The sequence below is a fragment of the Chaetomium tenue genome (assembly GCF_020726465.1).
Source record: "Chaetomium tenue strain MPI-SDFR-AT-0079 chromosome Unknown F5144scaffold_2, whole genome shotgun sequence".
Classification (NCBI taxonomy): domain Eukaryota; kingdom Fungi; phylum Ascomycota; class Sordariomycetes; order Sordariales; family Chaetomiaceae; genus Chaetomium; species Chaetomium tenue.
In genome coordinates, this window is record NW_027117330.1 from 2,967,173 (window position 1) to 2,992,035 (window position 24,863).

Below are 24,863 nucleotides of genomic sequence, written 5' to 3' on the forward strand. Positions count from 1 at the left end.
CAGTACTTGATGACCCTTGGGGCGTTCGAGAATTGCCCTAGCAACGCAAGTAAACAGCCCCACATTTCAGCCCCTGAACGTCACTCGACACGAAGATCACGAGATGAGCCCGGCGATGCTTGCCGATGCAATAGGAATAAGGTCGCCCAGTATCGGTGCTGGCGCCATGCGTATGAGACCCAATATACTGACAAGGAATGAGCTGTCCAAAAGGAGAACAAGTCCTGCTCGCCAGCCAGGGCCCGCGGTTCGAAATATGCACCTCATTTACCATGTGCCCATTTCCCACTCGATTCTTTCAAGTTCAATTCTTTAACAATTATAGTCATGTATTTAGCTTCGCGTAGGCGTTGTGCCAAACTTTGGCATGATCCCGACTGTGTGCACACTTCATTATTAATACTTCGAGTGTCAAGCCCAAAACCGGCCAGATGTCAAATGGCTTCATATCGAAAAAGGGCTGGTCAAGTCTCTCAGATAAATATCGCGACGAGGGGCTGTCGGTTTTATTTAGGTTCCTTTGCTGCGTTGCCATAAACTTTTGTTCGGAATGGAATGATGGGACGCGAATCGTTGGTCTGAATGTGTCCCGCATCTCAACAGTTCTCCCTGCCCACACCACGGGAACCATCCCCCCAAACATGATATTTCTTCTCTAGCAGGCCTCCTCCGCCCCCCAGGGACAAATAAGCACTTGGAGAAAATAGAAGAGGCGCGCCGCCTTGCTCACACACACTCCACCTCGCATCCCCTTTTTACCACACACCGCCAGAGGACAGGTAAACGGATTCCCCTTCATCCGTCCCTGGCAGCAGAAACCTGACCGAATCGACCGGGGCGGGCGCGATTTATCGCGTCTGGTGGGCGCCTTCAACTGTCTAAGGTACTGGGACGGGAGATCGATGGCGAGTCGATCTACGACGGCCCCAACCAAATCTGCCTCTGGGACGCACTGGTAAAGCCGACTATATGACAGGTCGCTCAGTTAGGAACCACTTTGTCGGAGGGAAGCGCGGTGAATAGGACCCACTCAGGCGCTGGAAGTTCCATGGCCTGAGTGGGTCACTCTGAGCAGCTTCGATTGGCCTGCTCGTTGAACAGGGTTGAGGCGCCGTGCCACAGCGTGGCTTTTCGATGGTCTCCAACGGTGAGCACATCGGGCAGCAACTTCACGCATCAAGAGCACGCTGTTGGGGCGGAGGATCAACACGCAGGCCAAAGAAGCAGCGTCTAGTAAGAACAGCACCTCCGTCTATACCCCGAATATTCCGCTCTATAATTAGAAAAAGAAATCACGTTCCCGCTAATGACGCACTGCTTTAATCTGCTTCTTGCTCGCTTTGACTTCTTTCTGTTCGACTTTGAGAGATGCGATCTTCTCGTCAATCTGATCCGAGGTGAGCGGCGCGAGATCCTCATCTAGCGACCTGTGGTTCTTCTGGTCGGTGTTGTCCGGGGCATCTAAATCCGAATCCGTTTCAATCCAGTCAAGGACCTACGAGCTCTCTATAGCCACCCCCTTAACGGTAATAGTGAGATTTTGCGGTGAAAGAACTGACAGGATAGCGATGCCGGCGTTGCTCCAGATTGTGCGTGCGTCCAGTTTAAGCAACGACCGCCCTCAGTCTTTACCGCCAGCTGCAGGAATGTATTGGCAGCAACGCGAGGAAAATGGGACTAGCCGCCCGCTATACGATCGTAGTGAATCTTTGGGCTAGAAAAGCTGGTGATTTGGCTGTCTGGCAAAGGCTGGCTGACGAGTTGACGTGCGGGAAGAAAGACACTGGGTCAAGTCGGCGCCGCAGATGTGGGCGGCTGCAACCTTGTCCCAGGTCCTGCCACAGTCTCTGAACCTTCCTCATGTTGTTCATCTGGGCGCTCAGAGCAAAGTATACACTCAGGTCTAGATTGCTAACTTGGACAACGTAGAGTTCATACTGCTTGAAACCGTACCCGCACTCGAGAGACCAACGGAGCGCGGTGAGTTCGATAACCTATGGTCAATGCCTGTGAGGTTTGAGGTCTGGCTCGGGCGGCCTATGGAACGTAGTGACAGGTCTGCGGAATCTGTGTTCATTATTCTTGATCTCACGGATGGGCCAGCCACGGAACGTGTTGAGTAGCTTGCGGAACGTGCCGCATTCGACATCCTGGAGCTCACGGCTGACCTGCCCGCGGAACGCGTTGACATGCCTGAATGTGTCGAATGACTCGCCCTAGAGCTTACAGTTAAGCCGCCCACAGAACGTATTGATATACCTGTGGAGCCTGCCGTATTTGACATGCTGGAGTTCAATTGTAGCCTGTTTGAGTTTGCGCTTGAGAAGCTTACGAAACGAGGCGAGCTTGGCCATGTTCCACCGATGGAGGGAGATCCTGGCGTTTCACGTTCTGTTGACCATTGAAAGCTAGTGGGAAACCACCCGAAGCGCCTTGGGTCGCTAGCATAGAAATCGCGCTGGTCGTCTGAGCTGGGTGAGGATTGTGGGAGGTGGCTAGCCGTGCCACTAACAGAGCCCAGTCCCCCCGCGGCTGGTGACGGTAGCTGGGGTTGACTAGCTATGTCGCTGTATGTATGTGATCTAGGAGTGTGCTCCGTTTGTGGAGAGTTCGACATATCATTGTCGGATTGATGGATGAACTGGGCGTGTGGTTCCGGCAATACTGTACATATCAGGGCAAGTCTCTCGCAATCAGGAATTGCGCCAAAGCAGGATTGGATAAAATCTCTCTGGACGAACAGCGTTCCGGGATACGTTCCCATTATCTGGTGTTCTGCAAGCTTTGGAAGAAAGAGTTCAGAGGCGCTAAATTGCGCTGAGTCCGAGAATGGCCGGTTCCATCTTCTCTCCACTGATACCTCTCTTGGCTCAATGACAGAGCTTCTTATATCTGACACTTCCGAAAGAACCAGTGGTACAACGGCGATGGAATAGCCCACTTTCTGAGCTAGGGCACGGAAGTTGTTGACCACAATTGGATCTACACTTGGTCGAATATGACTCGCGCCTGGTTCACAACGAGGTCCCATATAGTCGTCGTCACAAAGACGGGGAAAATTCCGTAGCGCAGCAATAACAATCATCAGGTATGAAACATTCCGACTTGGTCGCCGAGCAGCTCTGCGAAACTTACCCTCGGCGTACTCAATTAAGCAGTGGTCAGGCTCCTCCCACAGGTCACTGAGTGACTCAGATATTGACTGACCCTTCCTAAGCGTCGGGATAAGATGACACTTCATAATGCTATTCGCAATATGTAAGTATTTGCTGTTTTCGTGGAAGCTCTTCATACTCGGAATGAGCACATCGAGTCGAAGTATACATTGCTCAATTTCCGTTCGGGAACGTGCGTCCTTCAATTTAGGAAAAATTCCTCTAGATTGCATCAGATCCTGTATTACACCTCTATCTCTGCTGCTTGCTGAAGGTCCTAGCATCTGGAGGCGTCGGACAGTCAGTGCGTCCACGGCGCGCTGTACCCGGGGCCGCCCAAGTGTGATTTTGTCCCAGACTGTATAGATGTGATCGAGGTAGCGGATGGTTTCCGGTAGCGAAAGCCGGCGAACGACTCTATCTCCATTGCCTAGCTCTAATGCATCGAGAAGGCCGGGGAATGCTCGAAGTCTTGAGAGTCGGTATTTTATCGGCTTACATCTAATCAGGACATTTAATCCCTTCTGCTTCGCTGGTGAAAGCTTCATCATCCAATCGCCAACTCTGTTCTTATCACCCTGCTTTTCCCAGTAGAGTACAGCACAGAAGACATGCCCATCATTGTATTCCGTCTGGTAGTGGTCATGCTCGACCTCTTCGCACAGGAGGATGCGTGGGTCGATGCCTTCAGGTAAGCAATAAAGCTTGACGGTCCACCACATATCTGGTCCAAGTTCCTTGCTACTAATGGCCGCTTCGTACCTCTGCCTTCCGTGAATGCAGCGAAGTTTACCGTTGAGAGAAGTAAGCTGGGAATATGGGGTTCCCGATTGCGACTCTCTAAACTCATCCTGCGAGACTTTAGAGTCTTCCAGCAATTGCTTAAACCCCTCTAGATCAATCAGTAGAGGTAACTGGTGGCTTGGTATATGCGGCTTGAATTTATTCGGATCCTCAAAGACCGGCTGCAGGCGTTGGACAGCGGCGTCGATCCGATCACGGCAATAGTCCGGGTCAATCTCAATGTCTCTCAGTCGCAATTGGCAGCGACCGAAGAGGAACTCCTCTGACGCCATGTCTGAATGTCAGCGCAACAATGCATGGTGCAAGAGCGTGGCTATAAGGACCTTTAGACATTTCTAAATCCTGAAACGCATTTCTCATATCGCTTTTTCCTCATTCCAATTTCATATAACTAATTGAACAACTCTAGACCAGGACTACTGAATTCCGCTAGCGGATTAGTCACAGTGCTAGTTGGGGTGGAAGCCAATAGGTACACGGGTACCCGTGGATTTAAAGGTACACGGGTCCCGTGGCGATGACTAAGCCTGCTTCTACGTCTCCTTTTCGGGCATGACGAGTTCCCGAAAGGCGCGAAAGATCCTAATCAATAATGTATTGTCTTTGGCCTATAAATCGACATTGAAGCCGGTAGAAGTCTTACGAGATTCTTGACTACGAGCTTGCCGAGGCCCTATACTTGCCTAGCCTATTATGAATACAAAGCCTGCTGTTCCTCAATATCTCTCTCAATCCTCCTCCAGAGATCACCAACACCTCTTCTCCCTATATCAAATGGTTCGTGTTCCCTCTCTTGAGCTACCAAACCTTCAATCCTATCTTCTTCTGCTCTACTCCAATCCAGGTAGGCCATCATCTCCTCCTTCGTCCAGTCCCTTGAGCCTGTTGAAGTCGTACAGTGCTTTGTCATCTGCTTATAGTCAAGGCACCACTCGTAGCTTGCCTTGCTATATCGTAGAGGCAAACGCATTGCCTTCCGGTATTGCTGGTTGGTTCTGATGCTTCCACGTGGTTGGGCTCTGTGCCAAGTATCCCTTGCCTTGACATATCTCTGATAGATTGCCTGTGGGTCCCAGTAGTTGAGGGAAGCTGGCGATGGACTTGACAAGGCTGGTACTGTGTGATGCGGCGGTGGTGTAGGCGGCGGTGGTGTAGGCGGCGGTGGTGTAGGCGGCGGTGGTGTAGGCGGCGGTGGTGTATCTTCGGTGACAACCTCGATTGATGGCATTGTGGGTGTTGTTGCTTGCGAGGTCGGTTGTAGAGCTGAAGCCCGCTGCAATAGCTCTGCATGCCTCTGGGGACATGCCTTTGAGGTCATTATATGACCTAATGTATGGCATCTGCTGCAGGTGGGTAATGCCTTTGGCTGTGTTACAGCCTCGACTGTCTCAAACCCGCTAGGCTCTCGCCTGGTGCTTGATTGTGGTATAGTCGAATTGGCAGCAATAGGATCGATGCGCTGACGAGGCTCGAGTAGCAACTGAGGAGCGCCATCGCGTTTGAGATGCCAGCGTGAGGAGAAATGCTCAAGTCGAAGGACCAAGTTCTGGTCAAGCAAAACCTCCAATGTATGGACACAGGGTAGTCCCATAGATAGAGAGAAAGAGCCTGAACAGGTTCGCGACAGAGATGGGCCTTTCCGGGTGAGGAGTTTCCGCTGCTCGTCGACCTTCCTTAGGGCCTCGTGTGATACCCAACCACGTACTCCACTGTATAGTGATCCAGAGAGCTCAATTGGAAACCGAATTTGCTGCTTGGCCTGGTTGGACTTCAGCTCCCCAAGTTGGTTGAGTAAGGCATGCTTCATCGCCCTCCAGGCCTCAAAAAGATCCAATGTAGATCGCTTGAGATACCCTTTGAGCAGTGCATGGATACCTTCAACACGTGAGGTTACCACGTTGCCGAAATGAGGGTGTTGGTCAACCCAAGCCTTAACAAGCTTTTCCTTGTACAAATCGAGCCAAGTGTTCTTGATATACTTGACCTCTTCGACATGGTGTGGAAGATACTGCTTCTCAAACTCTTCTAGACGCTTGTAGAATGCCTCCTCATCTGGCGATCTCATGATCGAATGCCAGAACATGTAGAATTCCTTCCAAGGTTCAAATCCTTCGTGTTGGCTGGTGAAGGCTGGCTGGCAGTGACGAAGAACTGCTTTATTCGCATGCCATAAGCACAGCAGTGAAGCGGCAGATGGAAAGCAGGTAGAAACAGCGTTCATACATGCGATACACCTGTCTGTCAAGACAACAGAGGGAAGTCGAGCATTGCAGACCTCGTAAAGCGACCTCAGCCGGTCCAGAGCCCAAAGGTAATCCTCTTCGGTCTCGCCACGAAGGAATGCGAATGCAATGCAGAAGGATCGCTGGCAAGCATCGACGCCGATCATGTCAAGGAGCGGCATGCCGTATTTGTTGGTCTTGTATGTGCAGTCTAGCAAGAGGGTATCCGGATAGGCTTGAAGGTACGCCAGTGAGTCTGGGTGGGCGAATAGAACAGCTGTGACCCGGCCATCTGGAGAAAACTGCATTCGACTCCAGAATTCTTCTCTGTCTAGCTGATTGGCGAGTGCATGGATAGTACTCTGGCCTTCGCAAATGTCTCGTTTTGTCGCTGCAATGCGATTGTAGACGTCCTGCTGGGTTGCCATAGAATTGCCGTTCTGCCGTATGTATGTCCTGATATCCTTGGGGGCTATCCCAGAGTTGACAAGGTTTGCGAGCTGGGTAGCATCATCCTTGGATAGTTGCCGGTGTGTCGGATGAGCAGATGGATGCTGGCTTGGTTCATGATTGTGTATGGAAAACCGCTTGTCGGGGCGATGCCTTAAGGTCCAGGTACTCTTATCCAGAGATTCTTTGGCCAGGACTGAAAACTGGCAGCCTGTTCCTCGGGAAGTTGTCCTCCGTTGGCGTTCTCTCGACACAGAAGGAGGACGACAGGATCGATCACATATGTATGTAATCGTCTGTCTGCCAGTCTTCTCCTTGGTTGATCTCCCAGTAATGAATGCGTAGCCCTTAGTCGCAGCCCAGGAATTGATTGACGCGAACAGGGCATCCCTCGATTCGTAATCGCGTTCCGGAGGGAGACTATCGTCAGAGAACGAAGTAGCTGCTTTAGCCGAAAGAAGACTCATCGTGACTTGAATAAAAATACGTTGCGTTGTTTAAAGGTCTGAGGAGTGTATTGCAACTATCTGATAATGACTCTAGAAGTGCAAACAAACTTGAAGCAAAGGAGAGGAAAAGGAGAAAATAGCTCTGACCAGGTGGGGATAGTAAGTGCAAAGGGGTAGGCGTGATGGAGTCGTGGGTTTGGGGAGGATGGAGTCGTTGTTCAGGGGGTTTTCTATTGAGGGTTAGGGATAGGCGTGGGTTGTCGAGCCTGCGCAGAAGCAGGCTTAGTCATCGCCACGGGACCCGTGTACCTTTAAATCCACGGGTACCCGTGTACCTATTGGCTCCCAGTTGGGGTCTATGCATCTCAGAATGGTGACTGGTCTACATGTCACAACCACTGTGCCGGATGAAGTGGGGCGCGGGACGCCCCGAGCCAATCGTTAGTATAACCAATTAGCAGTTGCTCAGTACGCTCAGCAACTGAGCAAGGTGAGCAGCGTGCTCAGTGTGCTCGACGACTGAGCAGACTGAGCACCCAGGAATTAGATAGGTATATAGTCACCCGTTCTGGAGAGCTCTGGGAGTTCTCCAGTTAGCAATCACAACTACAGTTCGCTACAAGCTCACAAGCCTACTGTTGAGACAAGTCTATTGTTGTGCACCCCTTGGCTGCACCGAACCTAAGCATCCTCGAGAGATTACCTTCAACGAAGCTGAACCCTAACAGGATAGGATCCTGAAGTAGGTTCGTCACACTACAGCAGCTCATGTTACAGTGAGCGTTGTAGCTCTTTGTCTTTCTTACACGTTTATTGCGTCTATAGTTTACTATTACCTAATTGAGAGTCTGAAATAATATAACAAATGACTAACTAGTTAAGTTAATTATAATCTATATAACTAACTACCTCTAATTCAATAAGTTAAAACACAAAGGGGTAGTTATAACAAGCAAGGTTCTACTACTCTAATTGTGCTATAGTGCCTCAGCCTTTGTTCGGCCCGTCTCTGAAAGTCAAAGGGCTATAGGAAACCTGCCTCGTAACTTCGGCTTAGCTGCTGCGTATCTACGCTCGTCCTCGCTATAAGCATCGCTACTCTCATTATCCTCGCCCTCCTTGTCCTCATCATGCTCGCTATCTGAATAGCTATCCTGACTATAGTAATCCTCACTATAACTATCATACTCGCTATCAGACGAGTCATCTTCAGTTTGCCTCGTAGCATCATCGTGGTTCAACCTGGCGACCATATCGTAAATGCGAGAAAGCTCACGCCGGAGATGACTGAGGAGCATATATAAGTCTGTGTTGGTTGGCGTGGCATCTTGGGGGATTGAAGGGCGTTTCAAGTTTTCAGGGTTAGTGTAACGGGCTGTGCCCGAGGTGGGCCTCGGTAACCCTCGGCCAGCTCACGTACAAGCACGGTCCACCGAACCCCTGGATGAAGCTATTCCCAGTTGCCCCACAGCGCACCGAACATTCTAGCAATGCGCTCGGGCCATCGCGCTCGCGATCATAAAGCAGCCCCACGAGCTGCCAGACTCTCTCATCTTTCCTTTTCTTCTTCAAGCTTAGTGTACTCGTAGAGTCGTCACTAGTTAGTTGCAATATACTCCTGGGACCGTTACAGTTAGGGCCGCTAGGAGATGTAACCTCTCCCACGTCGTGGTTTTGGCGTTCAGCAATGGAGCACTGCTCTTCGTCCGAGGTAAGATTGTTGGACATCTCGTTCTCTGAAAGGTTGCTCATGGCTGTTTCAGGCTCAGAATGTAGAATAGCTAGAGACTTGGGACCACGATGTGGATGTAGCAATTGACGCGATAAGACTAGGATATTATATACTCATCCTTCCCTTACATGTCGCTCTTGAGAGAATTCAGGAAGAAGGGCAACCACTAGTAGATAAGTGAGGAAACAGGGGCAAGCAGACTAAATTCAAGAAATACATACAAAGTGAATTCAGGAAACAGGGGCAACCACTAGTGGTGGCAAGCAAAGTGAATTCAGGAAACAGGGGCAACCACTAGTGGTGGCAGGCAAAGTACTAGAATATAGGGAGTAAGTATGTACTGCTCCTCGCCATTTGTAGCTGCTTTCGCATTTCCCTTACTAACTAGTTAGTACCTAGCTACAGTACCTTCAACGCCTTAATCCCAATATAGTTTAATTCAGGCATGTATGTGCAGTTCGTCCGGTCTTTGCCAGCATGGTTGTGAGGGCCATTGTTGTGTAGTTGTCTCTGTGTTTGTCGCCAAAGATACATTCCGCTGAGGGTTGAAGATCAAGCTCAAGCCTTCAGGGCTCTGGGGAGGCCGATAGGGCGTGTATGAGCGGACAAGCGTGGGTTTAGCAGTAGCGTGACCCCCGCCAGCTTCCTTGGTGCGTGAACCCCACATGTATATAAATGCACCAACCGCAGTAACAAGTGCGGCGATGCTCAAGGCCATGTTCACGAATACTAGCGCGGATAACGCTGCGGGCGGGATTGACAACGAGTCCATTACAAGGTTTTATAGAATGAAAAGGTCAAGAATCGATCTGACCAACTATTACGTACATAGTAACTTATACTTATTCCTGTTTAGTCCCACACGCTATTTTTAGCACTTGGATAGGCGCCGACCACCTTTCGGCGCCTAGTATCGGAAACCTTTAGGGCCGACATTAGGTTCAAATGTCGATTTTCTTCTGTTCTACTGCAACCGGAGCACAGACATTTCCAATGGCCAACTCCCTATGGCTCGATCTTCGCCGGAGCTCGTCGGGCGAACCGGTCTTATTGGAGTATCACACGCCTTACCGAGCCGTAATCGCAGAGAGCGAGAAATGCTTGCCGCTAATCCTCCTAATGCGCGGGAGGAGGCACTCCCATTGCACGTACCTTACCTACCCCGGCAATCAAATCCACTTAAGGCGCATTGAAGCTCCTCGCTGTCTCGTCGTCGAATGCGGTCTTCATCTTCTCCCAACCATGGCAAATGGGAGCCCGGCAATCATCACGCACGTGGCCTAATCTCTCATCATCAGGTGAACCCGGGCCATACTTCTGCTAGAGATATAGCTCTTCGGCTGTACTCGCAACTGCTGTCGCTCTTCAGCGCCGTTATTATCATCATCGAAGAGGACTTTGGAGGACTAGCGGCGGTCTTTCACGAGCTTGCGATGTGGGTCATTAGCTCTCCTCGCATACCTAGTCGAATCCGGCCGCGGGTGAAGATCGTCACAGCCCAGCGCACACATGCGTCCAAAAGACTAGAGTGGGAACTCACGGCGGAGATCTTGACGAACTTCAACCCATTTCGCGAACTGAGCTTCAAGGCAGCGGACAGTCTCTGGAGGGAATTTTTTGGAGGAATCGAGCACATCAGCGAGCCACAATCCATCGGAGAACTATATCGGACGGTGCCATCAATGGCGTTGCACCCCCCGATAGGCGCCCACCAACTGATAGAACTCCTACGAGTTGCGCTTCGGCAATTCTGTCGCTGTCAAAAGCAGCCATTTAGCCTTATCAGTGCGGTCCGTGCCAATCGCAGAGACCCAGCGCCAACAGAGTTCCCGCTGGTCGAGGCCTTGAAGGGGCGTGTGGGAACCTTGAACGAACTAAGCGTTGTCAGCAAACTCATTGCCTCGGCGCTGACAGTACATAGGTACCGCCCCGGCTCTGTCGAAGCGGCGTTTCCCCCTAAGGAGATCTTTGAGGAGTTCTACCTGCAACCCCTGCAGCGCCTTGCGATGCAGGCGAAACTCCCCACAATTATCGCTCAGGTATATGCGTACTTTGCTAAGTTTGCTGGTGCTGCTGTGGCCGGTGATCTTGACCCCGTCGCTCATCACCAGCAGATCCTTAAGGGGATGAGCTCGCTCCTGATGAACTGCCGAGAAACGTGCCTCTCATGTCTTGTCCGCGCAGCGTCAAACGGGCTCCCCTGCGGCCATCGTCTGTGCGATTTTTGCGTTGAAATACTCAGCCAGGACGCGGACGGCCAGTCTTTCCGCCTGCCCAAGTGCGTGTTTTGCGGGGCGGCAAACGACACACCGCTCCACGTGAAGCCATCGACTGCAGGCGCACGTATTCTACGCCTTGCAGGGCCGGTTGAAGCAGCGCCGGCGATCGCCCGGTCTCTGAGGTCTCTATGCTCCGCTATACAGAGCCCACTCAGTCATCACTTCGATATGGTGATCGCGAGTGGCATTGGTATGTTTTTCGCAGTCATGCTGTTTTGCAAGCGTGCCACGGTCGGGGACTGTATTCACCACATTCCGAACCTGGAGTGCGCGAAGACGAGCAGACGGGGCGGTCTCAACTTTGGCCGGCGTCTACGCTTCCGCTGGGAGGAAGTCGTGACCAACGGTGTTCGGCTGTTCCTGATAGACAAGCGCTGGCGGCGGGAGTGTGTCAGGTTAGCACTCAACGTCATTGTAAGAGACAGTGCTGACGTCCGTCGACCTAGGGAGCACAAGCTGAAGCCGGTTCCTGACGAATGCCAATCCGAGTGTTTTTGGCCTGAGGCTCGACGCGATGTGGTTGCGGATTTTAATAGCGATGTGTTGACGCGAGAACCAGTCGAGCCGGTAACAGACAAGCTAATAGCAGCTCTCTTCTACATCGAGGCCGAGGATTGCATTGGTTCACATATCCTTTTTCCAATTTCCATTAGATGCCGTCTGCCTGCAGGCCAGACTCTCGTTGGTTTGCTGATGAGAGCCCGGTCAAGAAACGCTCGGATTCACTACGATGGGCAGACGTCCGTACTTTGTTCAGAAGGGAACTGGCGCGATGCAACCCGAGGAGAGCCATTCATGAGGCGCATTTACCTTTCTGTTGCGTCGCCGTCGGACATCGTCGACATCAAAATAAGCGGCTTGACCGCAAATACTATGAGCATAAGCAACTGCCCTTATCGGCTAGAGGCTCTCATAAACGATTCTCCTACTAGAAGGGGTGGAATTGTTGACCACCAGTCGCTTGTAGTCAACACGATACGTCGCTTAGAGACACAGCTGAAAACTTGGTTCTCAAATAGGGTGTAGGTTACTTAATAACTTAGTGAAATGAATTGGTTGTGCTTGCAGTCCCTGGGCAGCCTAACATGGTCCGAAACAGACGCTCACGGTAGCTGGTTGCGGCTCTGTACTGCAAGACCTAGAGGCACCGTCTTCATCGCATGAATTAACGACATTAAACAATATGACCCCTACTACAATGCTAACTTATGCGCCGTTCATATTTTATCTAGGTGCGTCCACGTGTTCCTACTAAATGGCAGCATATCGCGCTTCCCGAGCACAAAAAACGCAAGAAACGCATTCCATTCTTAACTAACGATATGTACCTAACGTTATAACAAAGCTAATAGTCAGAGATACTTCCGTAGCTAGTTATAATTAATCTCAGCTAGTCCACTCTAGGCCGCCGACCTTATGCCCTAGTCCTACCTAATCCATGGGGTAGGATGGATCCTTCTGCATCTCAGGCCGGTAACTTAGCTCGCGAAACCAAATAATATTGTTGCTGCTACTATGTCGGAGGGCTAACTTTCTAGCCTCATTCATAAATTGTCTAGGACCGCATGCTACAGTGTTATTAGCAAAGATCTCTGTATAAGTTCCATTCTAGGTTTACCAGCAACCAGGGTTTTACCCGGCTTCCCCTGAGCAACCATCTGGATGCGCTCGGAAAGAGTATGACCTCGGTTGTAGACTGCGTGCCAGTTTTCTACCTTGGGTAACTCTGGCTTCTTAGAGTCCGCGGCCGGTCGTTCTGGATATATCACCCAAACAGACAGGAGTGAGACCACTAGCTTTGAATTTATTGGATCCGGGCATGCTGATGCCCTTCCACCGCTGTTCCCCGAGCCCGCCGATGGCGTGGTATTGGGCGTAATGGATTTTACCATAGAGAACACATCCACGTACTATGCCATCTGTCTCACTTGTACTATGACCCCACCAAATCCGCGAATATAGTTAACCCTAGCCCTGTGACATCTGGAATTTTTGTCAATGCTGCCAGGTGCCAGGACATCAACAATACCAAGCCCACGTAACAGAATCCACGCACACCAGCGCAAATAAGCCAAATAACCCGTTTTCGCAATAAAAACAATTAAACTACAGTACTATTTATCGCTGACTAAGCCGCGCTTGCAGCCCCTGAAGCCCCTGACTGGCCAGTCGCCTTCCGCGATGTGCGAGTAGCCCTCTTCGCCGTGCCTCCCTCCTTTGAAGCCTTCCGCTTCGTTGATGTTGCTGTAGTCTTTCCTCTACCCCCACGGGTAGTATCACGACCTCTGGAGGCTGTACTGGACGGAGGAGCGGCGTTGCTACTACCCCCAGGCGTATCCTGAGCCCCATCGAGAGTCACCCCTCCCCAGGAGGAGGGGGTTCGGCGTATGCTGGGGTTGAGACCTGACTGGCGGCCAGAGGACTTCACACTCTTCGCAGCTTTGCGAGCACGAGGCGGCGAGGCGACGACGATGGTATCGACAGTCGGAGTAGGTGTAGGTGGTGGTGCCGGTTGACTGGCCGGTACAGGTGTAGATTGAGTCGCTGGTATAACCTCGTCCTCCTCCACGGCCTGGAGCGGAGGTGCGGTCAATACAGGAGCGTTGGGCTTGCTTGCGAAGGCGCCAGATTCACGAGGTCTGCCCTTGAGGCTGGTGACGCGGTCAAACTCCTGATACCGTAGATACTTGTCCTCGTCAAGGAGACTCCTCTTCAGCCACTAGAAAGGATGGAAGTCCTCCTTGACGAGAGATAGCTTCTTCAACTGGTGTCTCTCGAAGAGGTCGTGACTACAGGGGATGCCGTATTGCTTCATGAAGCTCCCAGTGCAGTCGCTCAACGGCGTCGGCGAGGGCCTCGTCCTTGACGGTACAGCGCCCAGCATCATCCTGTATTGCTTCGTAACCATCCCCAGGGCCTTCTGAGATACGTTGTATGGTGCCGAACCAAGCCAATCTGTACCGAGATAGTCATACTGGAGTCTGTTTCTCTCTGCTTTGATGCCCTGCTTGATGTTCTCCTCCATCGCGGCGACCATCTCGAGGGACCGGAGGACAGCCTCGCGAACGCTGCTTCTTCCTGTGATGATGAAGGACTTTAGGTATCTGTTGACAGACTCGACTAGAGATGTAGTCCTCTGGCCGAAATTGAGGTACTTGTTAATATAACATCCGGCCCATTGCTCAACCACCGGCATCCAGGTATCCTCAAGGTACTGTAGGATGTCAGTCTGTTGATGGAAGTAAGCCTTGAGCTTCTCCCAAGCCGCCGTGAAGCCATCCAGAGTCGGAGCGTAAACCACCGCCTCCCAGAGCTTGTAGATGCCGGCCATTGAGTACTCCACGGAGTCTAGGGCCCTGCCTGGTTGACCATCAACTCCCCGACGATCACGATCGACAACGCTCTCTTGGTACACGCGATCCAGATTGGTCTCGTCATCCTCTTGGCTGAAGGGCACCTGGATTCCCTGCTCGGCAGCGATTGCGAGTGCTGCGGCCTTGTTCCACTTCTTTTTGATGTGTAGGGTGACGTTCTTGTTGATGTGGAAGATGCAGATCTGAGGCTGCGCGTTGGGGTATGTTGCGGCAATTGCTCCTCGCATGGCAGTGTCGTAGTCGGTGATGGTGACGCCTGGGGCCGGCCCGCCGGCTTCCTTTCGCGCCCAGTCGACCTTCTCCATCAACCAGTCAAATCCTTCTCTTCTCTCGTTGTTGATGAAGCCAAACCCACAGGAGAAGGCCATGCCGAGATGGTTGAGACCGACGATCTGGAAGAAAGCGAGGTTCTTGTTGTTCGTGCGATACGTGTTGTCATAGAGCTGGACCCAAGGATACTGGGCCCATTGTTCTGAACACCAGGGAGTCGTCCAGAACAATCCCTCCGGCTTCAGGAGATCGGCGTCGTCATCCTGGAACTTGGTCTGGTACGGTATATTCCTCTCGTCGAGCATCTTCATCACCGCCTGGAACGGCTTGTATCCCCTCAGCAGCTTCTTGTTCAGGCGATGGCGACGGTTCCGCAGCTGACGCTGAGTGAAAACGATGCCTGGGAACCGCTTCCTCAGGTCTGAAGCGAGATCGCGAGTCTTGACGGATGGTCGATCGAGGAACTCTTTGATGACGGCGATGTGTTCGGCGGTGAACTTGTTGCTTCCCTGGTAGTCCTCCGGCTCGTGGCCCTCGTGATGCTCACACCCAGTCTTGACCGAGAAACGCCAAAGGCGCTCCCCATCAACAAGCAATGCCTTGGCTGATGCCTCCCACTTGCAACCAACCTTCGCAGTACTTGTGAGGCGTGAGTGGGCGGCTGTGGCGCGTACTTTGCCTCGGTGGCAGCCGAAGTCAACCCGGGTGTAGCCAAAGTCCTTGACCTTGTTGACCGAACGTAGCTTAATAACGGAGAATTTGGCCTGGGCGCAATACTCGTGGAGGTCGGCGAGTAGGCCCTCCAGCGAGTCATAGCCGTGAGAATTGAGCTTGTGGTGCGGTGGAGGGTTCGAGAACGGAAGTGCATCGCCATTGACAGCATCGACATCGGAATCGAGATCTGAGAAGCCGCGCTAAGTGCTAGAGGTGTCCGATTCGGACGCGGACAACGTTAATCTACGCAGAATTAGCAAGCGATTCGAATGAGGGTAGTTGCAGCCTACTCAGACGACATCTTGGTTGTTTTGTTGCGGTTGGTGGTGGTGATGCGGTGGCTTGGCTGGATGCCGCGAATGTGGTGGGGGTTGGGGGCTGAATGCGCACTGAAATGCGGCTGCAATTACAGGGCTTCCGTGTATTGGCACCTGGCAAGGCTTTCATGGCATTGACAAAAATTCCAGATGTCACAGGGCTAGGGTTAACTATATTCGCGGATTTGGTGGGGTCATAGTACAAGTGAGACAGATGGCATAGTACGTGGATGTGTTCTCTTACCATATTGGCAAGGGACTCAAAATAACCTGCTACGCACTCGTACTGGCAGTTTCTATCAAGATTCCAGATGAGATCAATACTGCGGGTCATGTCGCAGTGGAGCGCAGCCACTCCCCGCCTCTTGTTTTCTTTGTCATGCTTCTTCCGAGAAACGAGAGACAGAACAAAGGGGAGGATTCCGGCAATACCCATCCCTTGGCCCGCAAGCACAATGGTTTCAAAGGAGCCCATACGCAAGTCGCCCCCGTACGGACCTCCCAGACTGGCCTTAAACCCCCCCGGGACATTCCGGTTGATCAAGACTTCGATGTGGCTGACAAATCCATTTTCCTCGTCCGTCCACCAGGTGATTGGGACGCATACGCTGCTGTGCTGCCTGGGTACATTGATGTAGAAATACGACCCTGGAAGGGCTGGGATTCTGGAACGGGTATCGACTGCCAATCGTGTGATCTTCGCCTCACCAGGGCTCAGAACCTTTGCCTGGGCGCCACGCTAGCCATACCACTTGAACAGTCGTAATGCCATAGAAACGATCCACAAACTTATCGTACCAATCAGCATCAGCCAAGAAAACGACAAAGGCAACGAAGCTGTCCACAGATGCCAGCCTAGAGTAACTAGGATACAGATGGACAATACAAGGTGGATGCTTCGGAAAAATGTGAGGTACCTCGAGCCAACGGTCGAGTGGATAACGGATAGGACGAGACAGAGACCCACCAGGCCGGCAAGAAGCCATCCGGAAATTGCCTGGTGTCTGCCGAATTGCCCAGATTGCATCGTTTTAACCCCGTGCATGATTGATAGCGTCGTGACCACAACAGCCGCCCACCGATGCGCCATGTAGTACACACGGAGGGAGATACCTACGAGATCTGCAAGAAGACATGTTTTGCCCCCAAGATACAGTAGTGTCAAATTGATGATAGCGTAGAACCGGGAGGACGAGAGGCCTTCAAAACGCAAGGCGGCCGCAATTCCTAAAGTATACAGAACAACCGCGCTAATTTCGGGTAGTGTATAATTTATAAGACCGAGCTGTAATTGAGATAGGTATATAATATATATATATACTAGGAAAGGCAACCCTCTACGAAGAATAAAGAGGTATAGGAAGATCAATAACAATAGAAACGCCCAGAGCACGATAGCAAAGTATGAGTGAGCATCCATAATGTGCAAGATCACAACTCTGGTGCTCGAGTTTGGCTCCGAAATCACACGTTTCTTTAAATAATGCAAGTAACGTACTCCACCCCCAAGTCGCGCACACCCCCAAGTCGCGCACTTTTGACCGTGAACCGATAGGAAACATCAATTACACCACCACAACAACCGCAATACACTGAAACTATTTTAAATCATGTACATCAGATGTTCCTCCGTCTCCCTGACACGTGCGCGCATTGTGCCCGGGCTTTCCGCACTTACCACAACGCCGTGGAGCCGTCCCTGTTCGAGCCCGCCGACCACCATTTTCCCGCGTTTCACGCTCTACCTGTTCCTGCACCTCTCTCTGGCTTAATAGATCATGTGCATCTCCTACAGTAAGTGATCCTCCAAGACGCACACGTGTTTTTTTGGCCCTTCGCCGCTTGCTCAGTGCCTCATTTGCCTTCTGTAAGGTACGTATCTCACCCGTCATTAGGGCAACCGAGTGCGCCAACGCCTGCGTCCCCTTCGCAAGCTGGTCGACAGCAGTGAGAATTTGCGTCGGCGAGCTTCCCTGGTGACGGGCAATCCGACTTTTGATGTACTCGGATTGCGAGACAGCCTCTGTTGGGTTCCGTGGCGTCTGGGAGGACCAAGGATCGGCAGCGGCGGAGGGGGGACCAGTTGGTGTTGGCATCCGTAACTTGACATCCAGCTTGGATATCACTGAATCGGGGTCAAAAGGTACTAGACCTGCACCTCTGAAACCCCCTTTGTTGTTGCTCTCGGTCATGGCGGAAAAGTGGGCGGCTTTGAAGGCGAGGAAGAACTCGACCTTGGTGATGTGGTTGATATGCGCTCTGACGAAGTGCTCGATTTGCCGACCGTACGCCGTTTTCAGGACACTAAAACACCCAACATCGAGTGGCTGGGTTATATGGGATGAGTGAGCCGGCAGGCCGATGGTGACAATGTTGTTCTGCTTGCAAAAGGCTTCGAATTCGGCCGACAGGTGACTCTCATGCCCATCAAGCACAATCATCCGATACACCCCCTTCGTACGAGACTTTGTGTGCTTATCGAAATGTTTGATCCATTCTAGGCCGGTCTCATTGTCGGTCCACCCATTGGAAGTTGGCTTGATAGCCCAGTCGAGTGGGAGCTCGCCCTCGGTATACCAGTTGGCGAGGTGGTAAGTGCCTTGAACAATGAGAAACGGTGGGAGGCACCACCCTTCGCCGTTGATGCACTCAATCGCCGTCGCCCATTCCCGATTGCCAGGCTAAACTGCCTTGCCTCTTCCACGTCGATCGGCGCGCGTCACTACCATAGCTGCGCAGATGACGCCCATCATGAAGCCGGTCTCGTCGAAGTTGTAGAAGTCACAGTCGTGGATGCCGTACTTCGCCCTCATGTTGTGTACAAGCTTAAACCACGCGCCAATAAGTTCTGGGTCTTCGCAGAGGGCTCTCTGAAAGTCGTATACACGATTGAAACGCGTCTTGAGTTCTGGTTGTCGCTTGACGAATTTCTCGGCCCAGTGCTTGCCGACCCGTCCCCCGTCGCGTTGCGCGAGCAGCAAATTAGCCATATCTTCAACACCAGCACGTCGGGGTGCAAATCCTCGCGTATCTAGGTCCAATATATACCGAACAACCGCCTCCTCTTCAATTGCTGTCAATCGGTGAGCTGCAGGTCGTGATTCGGGCTTCGGCGTCTTCCCGTTCATCCTGTCGCGCAAGGTCGCTTCGGGTACATTGTAGTTTTGGGCAGCGCGTCGCCGACTGAAAGTCTTATCTCGTTGTATTGCCTGAATAGCAAGATTGATTCTACTCTCTTTGGATTGCGATGCCATTTTTTGCTATTAAGTTATTCCAAGTTGGGGTTGGGAGGTCGTAGCACGGTCAAAAGTGCGCGACTTGGGGGTGGAGTACGTTATAAGCTGTTTACAGTTTGAGATGTCACACTTACATAAACAAGCGGCCCAGGAGCCACACATAATTACTCCGATATCTCAGCCAGAGCACTCCAGTTCCGAGAAAGCCAAGAACGCAGAAAGATATAGCGAACCCAAGCAACGTATGCTGCTGCGTCAATTTGTACACTAGAACCTCATAAACACTTTTCATAATTTAGCTCTTGGAAATCAGAAAACCGAAAGCACGAAAGAAGCAACAAAACGCCTGAAACTACCACCAGTCGATCGAGCTCAGAAAGCTCTAACCGCCGACGGTAGTTTCCCCGTTGCGGGATCTGTCGCGCCTCGTCGCGATGGCTCGCAAAGGAAAGGGCAAGACCGCGCCCGGGGCTGGGAAAAATGCTGCACGGGGGGAGCCTGCCCCACCTACTGGAGGAGCCGAACCAATCACAACGAAGGACAGCGACGAAGTGATGGAAGATGACATCTACAATGGCCCCAACCCTCTACACGACGAATCAGACGAGGTACTTGCAGGGACAATAGTCCACTTGGCCAAGGAACCAAACGAGGCGGTCTCCCAAGTAGTGGCGGATGAGATCATGACACGGCTGCGGAGGCTGCGTAGACTGGAAAGCGGAAAGGCATCAGAGACGGGAAACGAGGGAATCGACGTTGCGAGGATTCAAGGAACCGTCGTGGACGCCGTGGTGGACGGTATCGGACAAGGGACAGGGAGGGCCATAGAGGAAGTGAGAAAACAGATGCAGGAAGTCCGGAAGGAGATGCAGGAGGTCCAGAAGGAATTGCAAGAGGCCCGGAGGGAACTGCAGGATCAGAGAAAGAAGCAAGCTCCTGCACCAGCAACAACGGTAGCCCGGTCGTGGGCTGCAGTGGTGGCTGGGGAAGGAGAGCTCCCGAAGAAGATCATACCGGGGCGGCTCAACAAGGAAATACTGGTGAGGGGATCTATAGAGCCGTCGCTGACCCGGAGGTCTCCACAAGAGATCGTCCAGGCGGTCAACGGGGTTTCCGAGAAGAAGGGAGCAGTGGCAGCACGCAAGCTCCCTAGCGGGGATGTTATCGTCACTTTTCAGGATGCTGAAGCCAAGGAATGGCACGCGAAGAACGGAGGATGGATCGGAACGGCGTTTGGAGAGGTGGCGAAAGAGGCAAAGCGGACATTTGCGGTTTTGGTAAAAGGGATGTTGAAGAGAGACTTGAGGGACGTCACAGAAGCGGCATTCGGCAAGCAGCTGGGGCTGCAGTCGGTGGAACGAGTCAAGTTCCGAATTCCAACGATCGAGGGAGTCACGAGAGCGACGGCACTGGTTACCATGACCAGTCAGGAAGAATCCAAAAGGGCCTGCGAGGAGGGAGTGGTTTGGCGGGCCCAGATGCTCAACTGCGAGCCGTACTGGTCTGCACTGCAGGCTACCCAGTGCTATAGGTGCTGGAAATGGGGTCACACCCAACGGTTCTGCAAGAAGTCTGCGCTGTGCCCGCGCTGCGGCACAGCGGCCCATGGGGGAGGCGGGAGGGCGGGGGAAGCCCAATGCCCAACCCACGGCAACGAGATTCCATACTTTTGTCCGTGCTGCTCAGGGAAGCACCCGGCCTGGGTACGGTGGTGCCCGGAAGCAGTAAAAGCCCGGGGTGTGGCGAGGGAGGCATACCATTTCCGGCCTCGAACCTTTGAGCTTGCTTTGCAGCAACAAACACAACAGCAGCAAGAGAGACTACTACCGAGGATGCGGAGCGTCACATTCCGGGGTGCGTCCACCCTGGAGGAGGCCGACGATGGCTTCCAAGAAGGGGGAAAAAGGAAGAGACCACGGGGCCGCCCCCCCGGCTTTCTCATAGCCCAGGAGGAGGCTGCAAGGAGTTCGAGGCAAGGAAAGCTGACCTTTGCGAGGAAGGTTGATACGGATCTGACCGGAGACCGAGGAGACGGTGTTGGGGGCCTAGGGGTTACGACTCCAGAGGCCGCGGATACCTTGGAGGCGGACGGTCAGGATGTCGGAATGCAGGGAGCTGGGTAGGCTCCCTTCAACCGTAGTACGACGGATTCTGAAGAGACGGGCCAAGGTAACATCGGTACAGGTTTTTAGTCCGACTGGGAAACCAGGACGGTTTTCCTGTACAACTAGCTAGATAGTTGGACCGGCGAGCCCAAGGGCATAGCGGTGTAGGAATAATAATAATTTGTACACTACAATGCTCGTTTCGGTGTTCAGCTGGAGCTTTGCAAGTGAAGTGAACGCGCCTGGAAGTACCAGGAACCCGGCCAGCAGGATCCATGATGACATTGTGGCGGCAAGATTCCACCACCATGGTCCCTCATATGATTGACGAAGCATAGACTCGTATCTAGAGCGTTGTGCCATTGATGCGCTGACTAGGGCTAAGCTGGAGATCAGAGAAGGCTATCGACAAGTCTGCTGGGCGCCGTTTCAATATGGGAAGTGACCTCTTTCCGAATCTATCATCCCCGGCTGTTTCCGGAGGGGCGACTGATTGATGCACGGGGACTACCCTGATTCTGTCGTTCTGGGCAGCGATTTTTTCTCGTAGCTCTGTGCTCCAGCGGTCCTCAGAGGGATCGGACTGGCGTTGCTGCGGCGGGACCCTGATTTCGAGATTGCAAGGTTCGTAATCTCTTACGGTAGGAGTGTGTTTTGAACGCCAATGCTGCAGTTCTGTCGTGCCGTCAATCGTATACCGCCGGACATACTGCTTATGAGTTCGAATGTTCGCCCGGCGGGGCCTTGGCAGCCCACTGAAGCCTTCTCGGTGAGGATAAGGTGTAGGTGGACGCCTTAGGGCATCATAAGCAGCGGCGCCGGCGCCACTTTCTCCGCCGCCCTTGGCCACCTTAAATCGTTCGTGCGTGTAAGTGGTGACCGCTCGTGTAATATACCTGGGAGCTCTAACCGTACTGACGCGACGGTGACGGGGGTTCCTCGATGGCGAGGGTGGGGCAAAGCAATTCGGGCAATCCATGATGAAGAGAGGTTATACGCAGATGAAGAGTGAATGGTGGATAAAACGTTAGGCCTTTAATAGATAAGAGAAATACTATTTCTTCAATCTCGATAGCTATATTCCTGACTGGGATGGCTTTCTGAGATCCGATTTGTCTGTAACGGGCTGACCCTTGTATGCCGTATTGGGCGCTGCCGCTTTCACTGGCTCTCAACTTCCGACACTAGCAGCAACTCCATCATAACCACACGGCAAAACCCCCAAACGCTCTTCAACAACTCGTCGGCCAAACCTCACCTGCGTACTTCTCCAATAACGGGTACCCTGGCATCCCTGCCGCTGGAGCTGGTCCTGGACATCGTCGAGCTATTGGATGATGCCAGCTTGTCGGCGCTCAGCAAGACGAGCAAGTATTCTAATTCCCTTTTCGGCTCCACCTGTCTACCACCATTCGAGAGGGATCTTCTCACCACATCTGTAAGCCCACAGATAAATCGTGAAGCCAACTAAGTAATAGAGAGCCACGTCGGTCGCTTGGTATATGAGCAAAGATATCATTGAAGTGAGAGGAAGAATTAGTAAACGGCTGATTATACTCTGCTCTGAATGAGACCAAGCTATAACATTCAATGGCCACTCCCAGGCTAGTATTACAGTTGCTAAAAAGAGATTGATTAACTGCAAGATGGGTATTGGCGAAACTAGCACATCCATTCTTTTCGTAGCGAAGTCAAAGAATACTTTTGGCCAAATGAACGCCATTAGTGATGCTGCAAAGTGGCCTATATTATTCATACTCCGCTATGCCCTAGGGCGTGCCGGACCCTCTGCTATTTAGTGTACAGGAAAACCGTGCCCTCCCGGGCCGGGTGAAAAACCCCTACCAACAATCAAGGAACGATGCGTTCTGGTGAGTCTACGTATACAAAGAGAGGAGGCCTCCTGGCCTCCGAACGGGGGCGCTTCAGGCCGCCGGTTCCAGCTCGAGCCTCCTGGCCAAGCTGTACATCGGCAGCCTCCCCGAGTCCATCAGCCAGTCGAGGATCCTCCTCGCAAGCCGTGCAGTCGTGGGATTGATACCGTGTAGAACTGAGTAAAAGTCCCGTCGTGTCCGAATTCCAGTTCTCTCCCATCTTCGAGTCAACGGTGGGGCCAAACACCACACTACCAGGTGTTCGGCAGTCTCTCGTCCCTCGCCACACTCGCAGGCAGGCGTCAGAACCTCCGGGACTTCCCGTGTAAACAAGTAGTCCCGTAAGCCTATTGCTCCCGTCCGGATTTGAATGAGCAGTGAGCTTTTCGCCTTGCTGAGACCGTCATGCCTCCTTAGGGTTTCGTTCCGGAATAGCGTCTCCCGCTGATGGTCAAAGTCGTCCGCCGGCCTGGTGATTGCTCTGCCGTCCCGTTCCTTTAACCACCTCGCTCTCCAGGCCTCTTCTACTGCCTTGTCCGTGTCTATGGTTCCCCCCGTCCAGCGCATGATCGTGCCCGCGGCTCTCTCTACCGCCGTGGGCCCTTGAGGCCTCAAGGTTCGCGGTCGGCCCCTGTTGCCCCTCCTCGAGCTGAGTCTCTGCTGTATCTTGCGGCCGGCGGTAAGGATAACGCTCCCCGCCGTCTTTTTGCCGCCTTGGCCGTCGTCCAGATCGGGTTGTTGGAGTCGGTTTTCGAAATCTGCAAGCCGTTTGTTTAGGTATAAGTCCAACGGTGGTACCCACGTCTCTGTCTCGAGGTTACGGATGGGGGTAGACTTAAAGGCTCCCGCCACAATCCTCAGGCTCTTGTTCTGGGCCTTCCCGAGGGCCTTGGTGATGCCTTTCTTCACCGGTTCGCCTCCCACATCCGTGGGAATGTGGAACGACGATGCGCCATAGGCCAGCGCTGACCGGATGCACTTTGTGTACACTTCTCGCGCTTTGGCTAGACCCAGTCCCCACGTCGATGCCGCTAGCCTCGACAGGGCATAGCTTTGGGTCCTCAGCTTCTTCTCCACCGCCGCAAGGTGGGCTTTCCAGTTGAGCTTCCGGTCCAGCCAGACTCCCAGGAACCTGGCAGACTCCTTCGGTCTGACGGGGCTGGTGCCTCCCCCTGGGTTAGTGAGTTCCAGCTGGTTTGTCCACTGCCGTCGTCCCTTGTTGAAATGGATCAGTTCGCTCTTTTCCGGGGCGAACTTCATCCCCCGACTGTCCGCCCATCGCATGCATGTTTCCCACGCCGCCTCCAGTTGCCGGACATTGGCCTCGGGGTTTCGACCAAACACCAGGAGGTTGGTGTCATCCGCAAACCCCGTTATAGCCAAGTGAGGGTGCTCGTCTTTTAGCTGCTTGTATAATGAGGAAATATAGAGGATGAAGAGAACAGGGGAAAGGGGTGAGCCTTGGGGGACCCCTGCCCGAATTGCCGTCGGTGCCGCCGTCTTGCCGTCGAAAAGAAGGGTGGCCTCTCGACCAGTCAACCAGTCTCTCGTCCAGAGGACCAGCCACCTCGGGTAGCCCATTTCTCGCAAAGTTGCTAGCAGTCGGGTGTGGTTGACCGTGTCAAAGGCTCCTGAGATGTCCAGTTGCAATAGGGACGCCGCACCCTTCTGTCTCCACGCCTCCTGGACCTGGGCTACTACTAGCCGGACAGCCAGCTCTGTGGAGCGGTGTGCTCTGCTCCCCATTTGTTCATCTGGTAAGAGGCCGTTGACTTCTGCAGTTTGAGTGACCTTCCTGGCGACCACTGACTCTATTACCTTCCCTAGGGTTGGCAGCAGAGCAATGGGCCTGTATCCCCCCGGGGTCTGATACACCGGCGGA

General features: G+C 52.7%; 7 protein-coding genes across 7 annotated transcripts; 2 read left to right on the forward strand and 5 right to left on the reverse strand.

Moving 5' to 3' along the window:
• Nucleotides 1-1,062: 1,062 nt before the first annotated feature.
• Nucleotides 1,063-2,354, reverse strand: F5144DRAFT_545208 (uncharacterized protein; the record flags this gene model as incomplete). The annotated part of the gene is made up of 6 exons (XM_066787348.1): nucleotides 1,063-1,167; nucleotides 1,316-1,461; nucleotides 1,823-1,915; nucleotides 2,093-2,216; nucleotides 2,260-2,285; nucleotides 2,333-2,354. The coding sequence occupies 6 exons, from the start codon at nucleotides 2,352-2,354 to the stop codon at nucleotides 1,063-1,065; spliced, it is 516 nt and encodes a 171-aa protein (XP_066646665.1).
• Nucleotides 2,355-2,695: 341 nt separating this feature from the next.
• On the reverse strand, nucleotides 2,696-4,222 carry F5144DRAFT_641832 (uncharacterized protein; the record flags this gene model as incomplete). Its single annotated transcript, XM_066792781.1, has 2 exons — nucleotides 2,696-2,807; nucleotides 3,237-4,222. Coding segments are annotated over 2 exons (1,098 nt in total), but the record flags the coding sequence as incomplete, so codon positions are not given.
• A 4,545-nt stretch (nucleotides 4,223-8,767) lies between these two features.
• On the forward strand, nucleotides 8,768-11,564 carry F5144DRAFT_641834 (uncharacterized protein; the record flags this gene model as incomplete). Its single annotated transcript, XM_066792782.1, has 3 exons — nucleotides 8,768-8,791; nucleotides 10,111-11,481; nucleotides 11,538-11,564. The coding sequence occupies 3 exons, from the start codon at nucleotides 8,768-8,770 to the stop codon at nucleotides 11,562-11,564; spliced, it is 1,422 nt and encodes a 473-aa protein (XP_066646667.1).
• A 31-nt stretch (nucleotides 11,565-11,595) lies between these two features.
• On the forward strand, nucleotides 11,596-12,027 carry F5144DRAFT_641835 (uncharacterized protein; the record flags this gene model as incomplete). Its single annotated transcript, XM_066792783.1, has 1 exon — nucleotides 11,596-12,027. A coding segment is annotated over one exon (432 nt), but the record flags the coding sequence as incomplete, so codon positions are not given.
• A 3,986-nt stretch (nucleotides 12,028-16,013) lies between these two features.
• F5144DRAFT_465336 (uncharacterized protein) lies at nucleotides 16,014-16,454 on the reverse strand (the record flags this gene model as incomplete). The annotated part of the gene is made up of 1 exon (XM_066784991.1): nucleotides 16,014-16,454. A coding segment is annotated over one exon (441 nt), but the record flags the coding sequence as incomplete, so codon positions are not given.
• Nucleotides 16,455-16,460: 6 nt separating this feature from the next.
• F5144DRAFT_562577 (uncharacterized protein) lies at nucleotides 16,461-17,067 on the reverse strand. The gene has a single exon (XM_066788330.1). The coding sequence runs from the start codon at nucleotides 16,854-16,856 to the stop codon at nucleotides 16,506-16,508; it is 351 nt and encodes a 116-aa protein (XP_066646670.1). The 5' UTR covers nucleotides 16,857-17,067; the 3' UTR covers nucleotides 16,461-16,505.
• A 5,442-nt stretch (nucleotides 17,068-22,509) lies between these two features.
• Nucleotides 22,510-22,863, reverse strand: F5144DRAFT_482746 (uncharacterized protein; the record flags this gene model as incomplete). Its single annotated transcript, XM_066785353.1, has 1 exon — nucleotides 22,510-22,863. The coding sequence occupies one exon, from the start codon at nucleotides 22,861-22,863 to the stop codon at nucleotides 22,510-22,512; it is 354 nt and encodes a 117-aa protein (XP_066646671.1).
• Between the last annotated feature and the right edge of the window lie 2,000 nt (nucleotides 22,864-24,863).